At 41.8% G+C, this 16,078-nt stretch overlaps 1 protein-coding gene across 3 annotated transcripts in view; it reads right to left on the reverse strand.

Annotated features, from left to right (window-relative positions):
- Positions 1–16,078, reverse strand: part of bckdhb (branched chain keto acid dehydrogenase E1 subunit beta) — a 50,013-nt gene that overhangs the window by 11,823 nt on the left and 22,112 nt on the right. For 2 of the 3 annotated variants that reach the window (XM_035622988.1, XM_035622979.1), the window contains exon 9: positions 4,364–4,450. In XM_035622988.1, coding sequence (XP_035478881.1) covers positions 4,364–4,450 — 87 coding nt within the window. Of the gene's footprint in view, positions 1–4,363; positions 4,451–16,078 lie in introns of those variants that run through there. The other variant, XM_035622995.1, reaches the window with a different exon arrangement.

Genomic DNA, 16,078 nt, shown 5'->3' on the forward strand with positions numbered 1-16,078 from the left:
CAATAATAGTTTGAAGTTGGTAGGAACGCTCAATTGTGGAATTGGGAAGGTGCTTCTGAAGAAATTTGACCATTAGACGAGTACTTCTGAGGAAGCACACAAGATATAGCTTGAGAAAAACAATAAACAAAAAAACCGAACCAAAACATAAAGGACGTCAAATTGTTCTGTCTCAACAGACAGTGGCACAAACGTTGTGGAGGCCATACATAATAAATGGCAGAACACTGTATGCGTGATTAAGATAAATACAGAATATCAAATATATAAATTCCAGCAAATGACCGGACAAATAAAAATCCTTCAATATTCTATCATAATGCAACAGCCATGCGGTGTATTATATGTTTTTAATGCTCCTAATATTTAGATTTGGTGCTTTTCTTCGTCTAATGTGATGATTCGTTGAATATCTTTGGGTTTAGGACTATTGCTGTCAACTTGGGCTTTAGGAAATTGTGATGGCCATTTTTGCCGTTGTCTGACATTTAACAAGACAACATTATCAAATGACAAATCCAGACAATCTTCAGCCGATAAACAAATAATGAAAGTAATGGCTGGTAGCTGCCCTAGTTGATTCACCTCTGTGGTAAGTTATGAGGTTGCGGTTAGTGCTGTTCTTACACTGAATTGGCATAATATATAAATTCATATAAAGACACTTTTATGTGTTGTAATGCAATACCACTCAATGATATTGTTATTTTATCTACTGTGCAATGTGCAACCCAGCCTACAGCATATCTTGGTTATTGTATTTATTATCCATTATCTTATTTAATACACTGAGGTTGTGCCTTCACTCTGCAATGTGGAATGTACGATAATAGCTCCCAAAATCTGTCTTCTTCACTCATCTACAATATATACGTGAAAAACGTTCTTTAAGCGCTTGTTTTAGCTTGCTCTTCTGCAGTCAGCTTGATTTCACAGTGGTTTTAATGGATTCCAATGGTGACCCAGATTCATGGCGAAGGAAAAACAATCAAAACAACCACAGAACCTACTCAAACCACTCGAGGAGCATAACCCACTTCTCTGCTGTCTATTATTGGTATACACCAAACATTTGTATTTTTGCCAACTAATGTCCGAGCACACAACTGACATTTGGCCTCCTCACTTGTCTGGTAAATGGCTGCATTGCCGATAGGTCTAAACACATAAGCTAAGAGGAATGGCTTATTTCGCTACTTAAGTACTTAGACCTGTAGAGAAAAACGATCATTGTAAGAGATTGATGTTCACAACAAGCAGCTGCTGCTGTGAACCAGACCTCACAAACAAGATCTCAGGAGACCTACGATCAAGAATTGTTAATTTTACATAAAACTGGAAAGGATTATAAAGACATTGCAGAGTTTATGGTAAACTGTCTATAAACTGACGTGATTTATGACAGCGGCTACTCTCCCTAGAAGTGAGCGTCCAACTACGATGCCTCCAAAGATCAGAGAGGTGAAAAATACAGAGTAACAGTCGACCACATGCAAATCATGGAGCATGGTGTCCATGGTAGGATATTGAGGAGGAAGCCACGTTTCTGCAAAAAGACATCTGAAATTTGATTTCATAATTGCAGAGAAAATGAATTCCAAAGTTTATCAACGTCTCTTGTCGGATGTCAGGGTGGCTGTCCGCCAGCTGAATTTAATCTACGTACAGAATGACTTCAAAGTAATTTTTAAAAAATATTGAAGAAAGAGCTCAGAGATTCTTTCACATCGGACTATGACTCCATAATGATCCAAATGATCCAAAACTCCTCCTGAACATTGTGCAGATCTGATCTGTAGCTATTGGAAAAGCTGGTTTGTGGTTGTTGCAGCCGATGGAGAATCAACCCATTATTAAATTACACTTCCAGTCACTTACCTTTTCCATCAGCACTCGGAAATTTTAATGGGTGTGTTTAATAATAACTCAAAGGATAGCAGTTTGCGTGTTACTAACTTGAGCAAATCGTGTTTGTCTATTCAACATCCGAAATAAGCAAACACACCCACACACACACACACACAACCACCTCTCCTCGTCTAGTAGCGGGGCCTGAAGGCTATTGCCAGAGGGGACATTTTGCAATAGCCAAATATTTTCCAGTACAAACAGCTAGACTAGCAGTAGCAGCAAACCTGTCAATGGGCAGAATATTTCTTCAGGTGTGAGCATAGCACTTTGCTTGTATTTTTGTTTTCCACCACAGCCCTCATACCAGAAGCTAAACGTGGTCTTCTTCTAGTTTGCAATGCAGCATACTGCTGCTACTTAGACAGTGGAATGTACGCTACCTATTTCACGTGCAAACATATTGGATGTTGCGGAAAAATGTCATTGTTGTAGCATATTAATTAATGGTGAAAGAAAACTAACATAAAGTAGACACGCTCGGTCATTCTGCCTCAAAAAATATTTAAAACTCTGCCCCTTCTATGATTTCAGCCATTTTTAAGACCTTTATTTAGTTTCATTTAAGATGTTTTGAGACTTTCTAAGGATGAGTGGGGACCCTAGTACTGCACTGTAGTGTTTTACTGTGTGGCAGAGGCCTGTGGGTCACATTGTATCTTTTTGAAAACACAACCGGCAACCATCCCAGAGGTTTCTATCCAACATGAGCATCTTATTTGCTTGAGGCCATGTGAAAACTGCAGATCAAAGCAATCAGTGAACAAACCAACAACTTACATCACCCAAACACAATGTGGAAACATGGAAATGAGGGGGATGAATCACTGGCTGTTTCAGGCCTCACTGACGGGTGGGGAGAGAGCAACATCTGACCGACAGTAACTGGGACGCAGATTAATCAATTCTACAGCTTCTACTCTGACTTCAAGCACAATACGAGGAGACAGCGTCAGAAAACGCATAGTGTCACGCATATAATTTGTCTGATGACTTTTGAGGAGGCTCGTACAAAGGGGAGAGGTGACATTGTTCACACACAAATTGCTCAATGAGGGCAGAGTGGAATTCACTGCCAAGAGCCTCACGGGGAGAAAACACCCCACATGCTGAAGATAATTATCTCACCGGGCAAAAATAGATGTAATTGGGATGATGGGAAGGGGAAGACTTTTCATTTTGTCATGCATGACATACTTAACTCAGAATTTGTCATCCGCTCTCTTTGGCATGTTTCTGTTGAAGTGTCGAAGCCTTTTTTTTGTTTTTTAATGGTAACATGAAATGTTTTGTAAACCTTTATGGGTAGTAAGGACCCACAGCATCAACAGTCTCCGATGAGTTGGAGAAACTTAACCCCATTGGTGCAGCTTTATAGACAACTTAATTGAAGTCAATGGTATTCTAGTTGTCCTGGGACAGTGTTTATGAGGACAAAAATTTTTTTTGCCAATTTAAAATTTTCATTTCTTTTGCCTCTAGGCTTACAGATTTTCAACATAGGGCATTAGAACCATGGTGATGATACAATCTCAACCTTCACAATGTTAAGTCCCAAATTTCTCTGTTGTGAGAGGAATAAAGGAATATCTTATATCTCTTAGAACACGTACAAATACAAAACCATAAAACTATTAATGGAGTTGCCTCTTAGAAGTTTTCGAAATACTATTACCATAATGCCATTGCTGAAGAATGTAAGCAAGAATATCATCAAACCGTAAGCCCCATTTTGAAAACATATTTGCTTACATTTTATCTGGATCATGAAAAGCCGATGTTGAATCGGAAGTTTCTGTTTGCATAACCATGGCTGTACAGATGAAACTTTACTCTTGATGCTGGAGAAAACCATCAAACGTGATGACTATGAGAAAAGAGCTAAAGTTATAAGCAGTTTGTTCTTTGATTTCTAAGTGAGACCAGGGCCTCAGACTATGATGCCAAACCAAACAGTGCTTGTTATTGTGCCTCTGAGATTTTATGGAGAGGAGGAGGAGAAGAGGAGTCACTGTGGCATAAAAAACAGATACAAATTGCTGAATATTTAATCTATAGAAAGCATATAAATATATGTTTTATTGGTTTAGAACTGCTGACATGCTCACATGCAAATGTTATACCTCTCTATAACTGAGAAGGTTTAGAGTGAATGAAATGATTGTATTGTCTGGGGATCAATCCTACCTCCATCAGGTCCCACCTTGACCAACACATTCTGAAACCGACTACAGATTGACACATGCAAGCGTTTCGTAGACGTCAGCACAAACATCTGCTGCTCCGGGGCATTTGGTGAAAGGCCATTGTAGCTTTATTACAAAGTGTGGCTTTTATTGACAAGACCACAGCAACCTATTAAGACTAGTGCCTTTGAAGACCACCGTCTACCTCTGGGAGCTACAGGGCCCAATAAAATCTCATCAGATACAGTATGTTCCCAAAACACACTTACCTGCACTGTGGAGCTAATTTCAGAAGCAAAGCCTCCGGTTATTGGGGCCTCGTGGCTGATGAGCAAACGGCCAGTTTTCACCACCGACTGAAAAGCAAAGACACACAGATGATGAGAGGTAGGTTCAGGGTTTTTATAGCATCAAAGCAGGAGAGTCTCTTAAAATTGATATTGGATGGTGAAAACATTTTTCACAAAGTTATTTTCCATATCTGACAATGCAGTCACCACTTTTTGTTCTTGCACATGGTCAAAGATAAATATTGTGTATATTGTGGATGTATTCACGTGTGTTGTAGAGATACACTGTCGACGTGAGAGCTAAACTACTGGAGGTGCCACTGGTGAGTGTATATGTGGTCAGGAGACGGGTGTTACCAACTAAGAATGGTTTACATGCTGCCTGCTGTGGTGTGCCATATCTACTTACTCCTCTCACGCTGCCATGTGTGCGTGTGTGCGCGCGCGTGTGTATGTGTGTAAAATGGATACGACAGCAGTATGAGCTGCAGGGCAACTGGACAATCATGGACATTAGAGGTCTCCACCTCTGAGGCATTTTGCATTTGGGTTTTCTGTAACCTGACATTATTGCAGAATGATGCCTCCGCTCCACCCGTTATCTACCACAGCATAAAACCAATACTATACTATAATCTTATCCACTTGCCACCGGTCCAGACCAGAGCTATGTCTGTTCTCTGCTACTTCAGCAAGCCTTTTTTCTCTCCTCGACCCAGTTTGTTCTATTTCTATTTGTTTCCAGCAATAAATTGTACTGGAATCACTGAAACATTATCAATAAAGATGTACACATTGTTGTCCCCAGTATTCTGAGAAATAAATAAACGTGTAATCAGTTACAGTTAATGCGAGTGATATATCTGGTCCATGTGTGGATTTCGCCGCTGAAACAGCGACACTACACAATACACTCTTCATTTAAACATCACGTGCCTCTCCGTTCCCTCAAAACCACAAACCAAACAGCCATCGTAACTAGATAAATGAGCATCACATGTCCATATGGCACCGTAAATTAGGCCTGACGTTTTTTCCCCTCCAACAGGACCACATAGTATCAAACACAGGGGAATTCTGGGCCTTCATACTGGATGCTTAACAGGCAAATATTTACATTGCTGAGGTCCTGGGTTTGGCTGTGAAGCACTAAATAACTGTGGCAAACTGTACCACTTTCACTCACTGGTACCGGGGACTAAATGAGGCTACCTCCACACTAATAGATTTTATATCGGAACGCGCAGTTTGAAAATGAAAACGATCTCAATCCAGACAAGCTTTTTAGAATGCTCCAATAATGGCTTACCTCCTGCGCATGTTGCAGTTAAATTCTGCATTTTTATAATGCTACAGCAGCTGCTAGCAAAGACAACATGGTCAGCAACGCTTGATGCGTCAGCCGTGTTGCATTCACCGCTGTTGGTCGAGGCTGATACGGTTTGTTATATTCTAGAAAATGGTCATGTGGCGAGAGTGCAACACATTAAAAAATGATACACGACTGACAGGACCCAATCAGGAAACCCATGTGGGTGTCTGCGTCATCCCTTCTAAAAGTCTCCAGCTCTGCCACACAACTACAGAAGATTGCTCCACACAAACAAGTGTTGCAATACGTTTTTGCAAGTTTAGCAATCTAAAACCAGTTGAAGTAACAGAGTTTAGTGTGGTGAAGAAGAAGAAGAAAGAAATCACTGATTATATGACACCGTCTTCAGGAATGTGGAAGTTAATAACAACACTGGAAGACAGTAACAACAGTTGGCAAACTGCACAATGAGGAGGAATCAGGCGAGGGGTTGGGAGTAGGGCGATGTCTTGATATGACATGTTGCCGTTAGGTTCGTCTTAGCGCGATGACTCATACAGGTCCTGTGGATAAACAGAGTTGCTGAGCAATCTTCTACCCCGCCCTGATGCTGAACCCATTCCTCATATTGCATGCACACTCCGCACACACCATTAAGACTCCAAACCTCCAATTACACTGTGACACCAGCGATGGCCTGATCTCCATGTTGGTCATCACCCCGAGGGGGGAGATCCATCATAGTAATTCTTCAGATGCTTTGGACACAAAAAAAGGAGCCTGACGCAGGGATTTAACAATATTGTGGGGTAGGATTTCAGACTCCGTGGCCTGGGGAAAACTTGACCCACTTAATACACTCAATGGTCCCAAATCCATGCGGCTAAAACACAAGTGACAGTTACTGGCACAGTGTCCACCAGTTGGCATAAGCTAATTGAGCAGGCTATCCCAGAAGCTGGGTTTCATGCCAGCACATAATATGAAAATGTGTGAAAAAGAGAAAGGCTAAATGCAGTAATGTCTGGGACACCAAAGGCAACGGGTGCACGGGTACAGCAGGTAAAGCAATTCATGTGATTAGTTGAAGTCACTGCATTGTAGTCACAGAGGAATAAGGAAATAATACACACAACTCCATTAAAACAATTACACTTTGTCACTGTAGTGAGATGAAAATTACATTCCGTTTCTCCTTGAATTTAGTAGAGATCTGTGGTTTGATCCCTGCAAATTTGGATAAAAGAACTGTCTTTGTTGGAAATTCATTGTACTACTGTAACAGTTGTGCAGCCAGCAAAACAAAAAGACTGAAGCTACATTTATACTTGACACAAAGTCCCATGCCCTCGTCTAGACTGTGGGGTTTTTTGGTTTTTAATTTTTCAGTGCCACCACAACACAAGAGACGTGCATCATTCATGACCAGGCTGTACGATGCTTCCACAGAAAAGTTGCGTTTACAGCTGCAATGAGAAGGTCTTCCTTGTTAATCAGACTATTCTGTGCAGTCATATTGTGATCCAGAGTGGTGATCATAGTGAGCACACGGTTCATAGTGGATATGACACAATATCAGATGTGTGTTATTGAACACACCATGTAATTGCACATGACTGAGCCTTGTTTTAACTTGCTGAATGTTATAATTCTCCACAATTTCTACCATCATAAACATTTTAGGCAAAAACCAGGGGCAGCTGATGCTGACCAATCAGGATTATTGGGGTACCAATTCTGTTCAGTTCTCCCCTGCATACAACTGCTACCAAACTGTATTTTATAGTTAACATATAGTTATAGAGGTTTAAGAGCTGACGCAAGAGAGTGCATATATATTTACATTATCAAAATCCATATTGTATTTTGTGGGACACCAAACAAACAACCTTGGTATGAACAGAACCGTGGCTCAAAAATCGAGGTCTGAACCGAAACATGGATTTGGAGAATTGTTTCCCCCCTAGAAAAGTTATGGTGCACTATGATCAGAGGCAGTTGGAGGAAATCTGGCATTTTCAAAAACATGGCCTAATGAAATTAAATGTTTATTGAATGCATCACACATACTCCTTCTGACAGAGATGGGGAGATTTCAATATGTATGGATGGAGTAGAATTATGTGATAATGATTTTTAACCATTTTCCAAAACTTTGCTGGGTGGCCTTTACTGTCAGTGGTAATTTGGTGTTTAAAAATAGCAGCCACACACTTCAACTGCCCAACTTATACAACTCACACCACTGCCTTGGGTTTAATTAAAAAGTTTCAAGAGAGATATGGGTTGTTTTGACATCTGCGACAGAAGACTGTATCAGCACTCTTAACTTATAGATAGTAATTGTGGCCGCAGCCTTTAACCCAGTTGCTTCCAGTTGCTGGATGTCTTTTCAGGACTCTGATCATGTGGTATGACCCTTTTCCCTAAAGTCATCCAGTCCTCTTATTTACCCACGACCAGCCTCTCCTCATGTTGGTAAAACTGGGAGTCAAAAAAGGGGTAAAGCAGTTACTTTAAAGACAGCGGTGGAGCTACAGGAAGATGATCATTTAGATGCATCCAAGGGGATAAATCATATGCCTTGAGTGAGCAGGGGACAAGTAAACAAGTCACAAATCATCGCATACAACCTACGGAGGACATGCTGGCAGGGGGACCCTCTTTGTTATAGTTACACTGTGGACATGTGCCTGATGAATTTATAACTGAGTGGCTTGTATCCTGCAAAGCAAAGAGAATACTTTTTGAAAAAGGGGTATGATGGAATCAGTGAGGAGAAATTGGTGTAGCCGCTTTGAGGCACAATCCCAGTGAATACGACACTGAATTTACAATCTATGTTGTTACAATTAGCAATACAACTGTTTGTATGAATGAATTCTGCGCTCCGTACTGCACAATATCTTCAAAGAGTCAAACATCAATTTTGAATGTTTCCTAGAACACCATCTAGCTTCTGAGAAAGGCCAACTATCCCCAAGATAGTAAGGCTATAAATTAGACAACTTGTCCTTTACTACTAAAAAATTTCCCAGACAATAATTACAAGACAACACGAGGACACACACCCGCGCCTGAGCTTAATTTAAGTGCCAGCTTACCGGTTTCATTTCAGTGGAAGGTGGACACTTGCCAATATAAGGCAAGGTAGATAAACTTGTAATTGCTTCTTACACCATCTGACTCTATAATGAATATGTTGCGACCATACTCTAGCTAGTTGGTTGGAGTCCACACTGACATTAGATTTGACCCTTTTCATATTTTGTGGAACGTTTGACGTCAAATTCTGTAGTGCATTTATAAAACCAGTACTTCAGTTGTGTGAGAGGGTAGCCTGATACATCCTGCTCCCTGCCCTGGCACTGACCCAAAGTCAAAACAAGGGCTCCTGGTTGGTGGCGGTTGGTGGTAGCAGGGCTGGGCGACAGCTCTGGTGGCTGCAGCTTTACTACTTGTGCTGCAGGACTGTGATTAGATACCGGAGTCGGTGCGCTGGCAGCAGGGGAAATGTCATGTTTACTGTCATTCCCATACACACCCGAACCTAATGAGCAGCGTGGAGTTCGTCGCTCCTGCGTTCACTCAATCCTCAATACTTCTGTCTGTCTCCACCTACGTCGGGCTCCTTCCTTTCCTTCCTGGCTCCATCCTTGTTCCACGCTATTGTTAATCTCGTATCCGTCACCCATTTATCCTACTCTGCTTTCATGGAAGCCTGTGCTCTCAGGCCCCACCGCTCCCCACCACTACCGCACCACTCTGGGGCTGTCAGCCAATGACCTGGCATCACCTCAAGCGGTTAAGGTCAGAGCTGTCACCCGCCAATCGCAAATATACTCACTCACACACAAAGACAGGGGAGGCCCCCGCAAAAGGCATGTCCGCACACACATCACAGCAACGTATGCATGTGTATGTAGTTAGTCCAAGTACACGCCCACAAATGGAGAGACGCATGGCTTTTTCACATACTGCTTCATCAGGGTTGATTCAGTTACTTTTACAAAACTAAGCTCCAGAAAAACTGCAGCATGTTTATGCAGTATAAAGTCATGACGGAGGACTGACTAATTCCAAAAGGACAGTGTACAGACTATGGGGATGAGAAGTGAATAAAAACAGTCCAAGCTTGAAGCTAAACTGGGATGCGGTTCGACTGGTGCAGAATCACATAATGTGCTGTAAAAGTTTTCAAAAACACATGGGAGAGTTTTTCCAGAAGGAGTTGCCAAAATGTATTTGATGGATCTGTATTTTTTACACCACTAAATTGGTTGAGAATCATTTAAAAATTGTGGTGATGCTTAAAACAAAGTCTGCTGTGCTTGTACTCAATGAACACACACACACACACACACACACACACACACACACACACACACACACACACACACACACACACACACACACACACACACACACACACACACACACACACACACACACACACACACACACACACACACACACACACACACACACACACACACACACACACAGTCTGTATGTTACTCCATGTCTCACCCATATAGTTTGCCTCCTCGTGCCTGAGGCTGTCCATCAAGTTGTGACAGGAAGAGAAAATTTTGTTCTGTGCCGCCACCAAGGAATAGTCCTTGCCCTGTAATTGCGTGGCCACCACAGGGTCCTAACTCACGCTCCACCATGTGATCTCCACGACAAATGAGAGTCGGGATGAGGCTCGACTTCTTGCTCGGGCCTTTAAAGTGGCACTCGGCGATTAGCGGGGAGGGGTGAGTGCTTGGCAGGAGGATGCACAAACACTCGCTCACTCTTTCTGTGCCATACAATCTTGTGCTCTCTCTCTCTCTCACGACAGAGAGAGGGGAAGTGAGAACTGGAGAGGAAGAGAGAGAGGGGGTAAAAGAGCACGAGAATGAAAGAGCGGAGGGGAAAGTGTAGAACAGCCTCGTGCTGGGCGGAGGGCCAAGCCATCCTCCTCAGGAGCCAGGACGCCACAGGAGACCTCAGGCAGAAATAACTCCAAACACCCCATAAAGACCCATTAAAACCAATTCAACTCAATTACTCACACACACACACACACACACACACACACACACACACACACACACACACACACACACACACACACACACACACACACACACACACACACACACACACACACACACACACACACACACACACACACACACACACACACACACACACACACACACACACAGTGCATCTCTGTGTACTCACAGACACGTGACAACTTTTGTACGGACTCCAACTGACGACAGCTCCTTGTGAACATTCCACAAGTTGTTGCTTATACGAGCACGACATTAAGGCAGTAAAATCAATTGATTTTTTTAAAGACCGTGGCATTTAACAAAGGGGCAGCTACTAGTGAGAGGGAAGCTTCAATCGGTGGGCAGAAAAAAAGGAACAAATGCACACAAAATCAATGCCATAGCCTCACAATAAAACTCAATATGGAGCCTAGTCCTATGATATGTTAGCTGATTAAGCTGAAAGGATAACAATAGATGACTGACAGAAAATGCATTGGTAGCTGTTGTGATGATTCATCATCTCAGTCACTCTTCAAGATAAAAGGCCAAATGTTCACAAGTTTCTTAAATGTGAGGGTTTGCTGATCTTATCGGTGTTACATTATTGTTATTTAGATTTTTCTGGAGACTCATAACCTCAGAAGTCATCACTACTCAGTTTGTCAAAATAAAAAAATCAATAATATTTAGACATACTGGTCTGTCGCCATATTAGTCAGTTTCAGCAGGCTCTGTTTTCTATCAAGTTTTGTTTCAAGAATTGTGGAATTTCAGTGGTACTGAACCACAGCATAAGTTATTAGAACTATGGCATCAGTGTTGTTGTAATTTTTTTCCTGCCAACTTTTTATGTTCTCGTAATTGTTCTTTTTTACTTTTTAAAACGTGTTTTTGTTTTAAACATTTAAACCTATGAGTGAAGCCAAATTTCACCGCCCGAGGGAACAGGAATATCTGACATTTGGCAATATCGTGGGGGAACTCGCATTGCCAAATGAATACAAGCCTACTTCGAAATGTATACATTTCACTTCATAAACGTCTATAAGTTTGCAGGATTTTCAGTTCATAACTTCTACGAAAACAGTTTGTGCAAGTTCTTAGCGGATCATCACACTCAAATGTAAGAGTCAAATTGACCTCATCAACTAAGCGGAGGAAAGAAACGTCTACTTCTCACGTAACAACAGTAGAGAGCTGAATATCGGAGCAAAGGTTTCCGAATATAAAAGACTAGGATGGCTGTCTAAAGCAAATACTGGTGCTTTGTGTGCGAGCATCGCAACCCCCCAAATTTCATCAAACCACAGTCAAGTCACCACAAGATACAAATCAATACGAGGAAGCTGCGAAGAGGAAAAAACCTAACACAAACCACCTGCTGCAGCACTTTTGCAAAGCTCCTCAACAGGAACCTATTTTTATGTTTCCCAGTACTTGTGATATTCCTGCAGCAGCAGCAGCAGCAGCAGCAGAAGACCGCTGGGACGACTGCATCAGGCTCGCATCGATTCTATGTAAAATGATAGTTTGAAGAAAAACGATACACGCCATATGTATTGTCTCTTTAACAAGCATGTGAACAACTGGTTTAGTTTGGAAGAAGTCAATGTGAGAATCATACATCAGTGAAAAAAAAACAACTTAGCAAACAATTATTGATATATATATATATATATAAATAATTTAATTGATTAATGAATGTGTATTTTTATAATGTGCATCCAAAATCTTTCATACTCAAAAGAGTCTTTCCGTGGAAATAGAATTCTCTTTTCAAACAGTGCTGGTTTTTCACCAGCAGCAACAATTACGTATTACTTTTTAATTTGGTTTCCATTTATGTAACTCCTTGATTTTTTTTATTTTTTTTTTAAAGGCACCTGGAGAATCTCTGGTCAACTGGCAAATCTGGTGCCGTGTGTATCCAAGCGGACATCTCGGATGCTCCACCCTTTCCACTCGCTCTCGGCCTCCTCACTGACCTTGATGAGCTCAATCTGCCCCTAAAACTCTGGCCAAGGTTCCTCGGTTAAACTGGCCTGTCCAGTGGAGAAATGATGACCTGGCCCCCAGAAGTAACAACCACTCTAATCTTCCGACACTAAAATCAGGTTTATTCATTAATCTCCACAGGAGATAGAAAGAACAAAAAAGTGTGACTTTCCTGCCTCGTCTTGATTTTTCAACAGTCTGTGGTAAATAATCTCATCTGTTTGATCTGTATGGTGACAGCCCGAAGGTGAGTGACAGGGAACTCTGATTAGTCTGGTCCTTTCAAATAAATACAGAGTAACCCAATTCACAGGCTAATAGAATGAAGTGTCTATCAGAACTGTGAGCCTATGACATTAATATTCAGCGGGTCCATGTGAAGATTTGCCGGATTCACGACCACATTTCTCCAGTGAATGCCGCCGGGGAAGAATTTGAGAAATCTCCCGTGCCTAGTTGTGGAATGTGAGCAGGAGCTCCTGCCAGGAGGACGAATGGAAAAGAAGTCAGTAGCAGAGAGACACGAGTTTGGGAACTGGACGAGACACAGAGGGGGAATCGCGATACCTTTCTGGTTTACCACAATTTCCTGCGATGTTTACAACTAATTTAGATAAATCATCCAAAATGCTGCAAACTGAAGTAAAGTCAAGGCTTGACTCTGTTTAATTTGTTGCATTGGGCCATGATTTTCACCAGTGACACCGGGAGAGAGGAAGAGGAGCTGGATCCATCACTGACAAAAGAACCATGAGTAATTTTCCACTGATATAACTGCTGAAAACACTGCTGCAGTACGATACAGAGTTATGACACACACAACGGCCAAAAAGCACGTATGACCCCCCCCCCCCCAGTCTTTAACTGGCTCCCTCTGGCCCCACATGTTTTCTTCCTTTCTCTCCACAGAGTCCTGCTGGTCGGGTCTACAAAGCTCAGTGTTAACACTGTAATTACAGATGTGGGCTACAATAATAAGAATGCGGGAGTGGGGCCCAAACCTCTGGCCACTTTTTTCTTGTGCCATTTTCTTTGACTTTGATTGTGTGTGTGTGTGTGTGTGTGTGTGTGTGTGTGTGTGTGTGTGTGTGTGTGTGTGTGTGTGTGTGTGTGTGTGTGTGTGTGAGAGAGAAAGCGGGCCAAAGATATCAGAAGTGTTGTGGTGGGCATAGGGAGCAGAAACTGTCAGAAACCCCTCAGTTGAACGGGAAACACAGTTATGTACCCGGTCCGTTCTGGCCTCGCTCCAGACGAGAATTAGTAACCACAAATCTACAAATCTAAGCTTTAGTTTCAAACTATCACAATGGTAAAGAGAAAATACTAAATTATGAATGATGTTTTTAGCCTTTTAACTACTTTAGTCACAAAAACCTTATCTAACAAAAGTAGCACACATTAAAAAGCTTAAAAATGCTCAAAAACTTTTTGATAAATTCATGTTGAAAAAATGTTGTTTTTGTTTATGTTTTAGTATATTTGAATTGATTTCATACTATATGTTTATTGTTCTTGGTAGGTAATGTGAAAACATGTGTAGCCTGCTTACTCACCCATCCTGCCTGACGCCTTGCTCTGATTTGAATACCACTAATAATAATCTAGAATAATCTAAAATACAGTGGACCCAAGCCCCACGTTGATAAAAAAAAAAGGCCCATCATCTGGAGCCAACCTGTTGGTCGCCATAATCTGCTGTACATCCTCATAATGACAAGCTCAAGGCTCCACTTTTAACTGGGAAATGATGCAACTACAAGGGCGGGCCAGCGTTTGTGCATTAAGTTCTGCAGTTAGCTCCGATGGAAACACAACACACGTACGGGCTGCCGAGATGAGGCCGGGGGAATATACTGTAAATGAAAAGTCATGTCGCCTGGTTCAGATTAAAGCGTGAGGTGTTACCATATCTCCACTGAGGAGCAGCGGCGTATCTGGTGGTGGCACGTTGCAACGAACAAGACACGGTGAACTATGTTTCAAGGGTGGGTTCGAGCGTCACCAGTGTTATGGACAGACTAAATAAAAAAAATGCTGTGCTTTGTTGACAAGCAACAGACAAATAAGGTTCAAGCAAGCGTGCTCCGGACCAGCGTCTTCCAGCAGACTTGCTCCGACAAATTTCCAATGGGGCCGCTCAGGCTCTGTTGGACGCACTCCACGTATTTTCATAGCTCGACATGATTACGGCCAAAGCACGAGGATAATGAGGCAGCAGACTTCTTAAGTGGTGGGATGGGGAACGTGTCCAGTAATTGTCAAGTATGAATTTTGTCACTTTTCTCTGGCTTCTTAGCAATTATATTAAAAAAAACCTGACAGAAAATTATTCAAGTCGTGGATTGGTTGAAATCATCATCGTCCTCATCATCATCAACTCTGAAAATGGGCTCTGGGTTCTCTTGTGAACAGACTGAAAATGTTTATTATGGGAGTTAAAATTAAAAGTGCTGCTGCCAGATGTGGCAGAACAATCAAAGCTGGGGAAAAGGGAAAATCCCCTGGCAAATGCTTGCCATAAGGAAAATTGATCACCAAACTAAGAACTCACAATAAATCTAATGCTGAGACATTTTCGATATTTTATCAAAATTTCCAAAACATGTTCAGAGCAGGCTGAAGAGAGTGGGGTTGGGGGGTGAAAATCAGAGCGCCAATGTGACTTGTTTGGTTGTTCTACTGAAAGCCAAATTCCATTGGAAGACATAAATATTAAAGTTACAGATTAAAGAGCCTCTTTTTATTCATTATCAAAAGACCCGTTTCCATACAAGGAAGCCAGGATCACTTTTATATAAACATGAGACAATCAAACATTTTGCTTAGTATCATCTCTTTAATGATAATGTTCCATATTATTGTGTGGTGAATATTTTTCAGTATTTTCCATTAGTCCATGGTGCTCTACTCTGCTCAAGTGTCCTAATGCCAACGTCAAAAGACAGATTATTAACCCCTTATAATTATGGCAGGTGTTATGAAAAACAATAATCGCAAACGTCAACATGAGAAGCACTTGTTCAACCTGACAGTGTGCAGAAAACACCGGTGGCTCCTTGAGACCATTTCCTTTCATGTTCTTTTCCACCTCGGGGAAATGAAAACCAAAACATATCCGTCTGTGTCCTGTCTGACTGCAGCATGTTTACCTGCCGTCTTTGACTCAGGACACACATTACATGCACATTACAGCTTGAAACCATTAAGAGAGAGCGGCGCCTTGATAAGGAGGTCTTATCTGTACAGTGAGTCAACAGACTCCAGGGCACTCAGCACACGCAGTCGCTGCAACCTGCATCACTTCCAAGAATCCGAACAGATGCTGCTGCACATACC

Source organism: Scophthalmus maximus, chromosome 1, assembly GCF_022379125.1.
Source record: "Scophthalmus maximus strain ysfricsl-2021 chromosome 1, ASM2237912v1, whole genome shotgun sequence".
NCBI lineage: Eukaryota > Metazoa > Chordata > Actinopteri > Pleuronectiformes > Scophthalmidae > Scophthalmus > Scophthalmus maximus.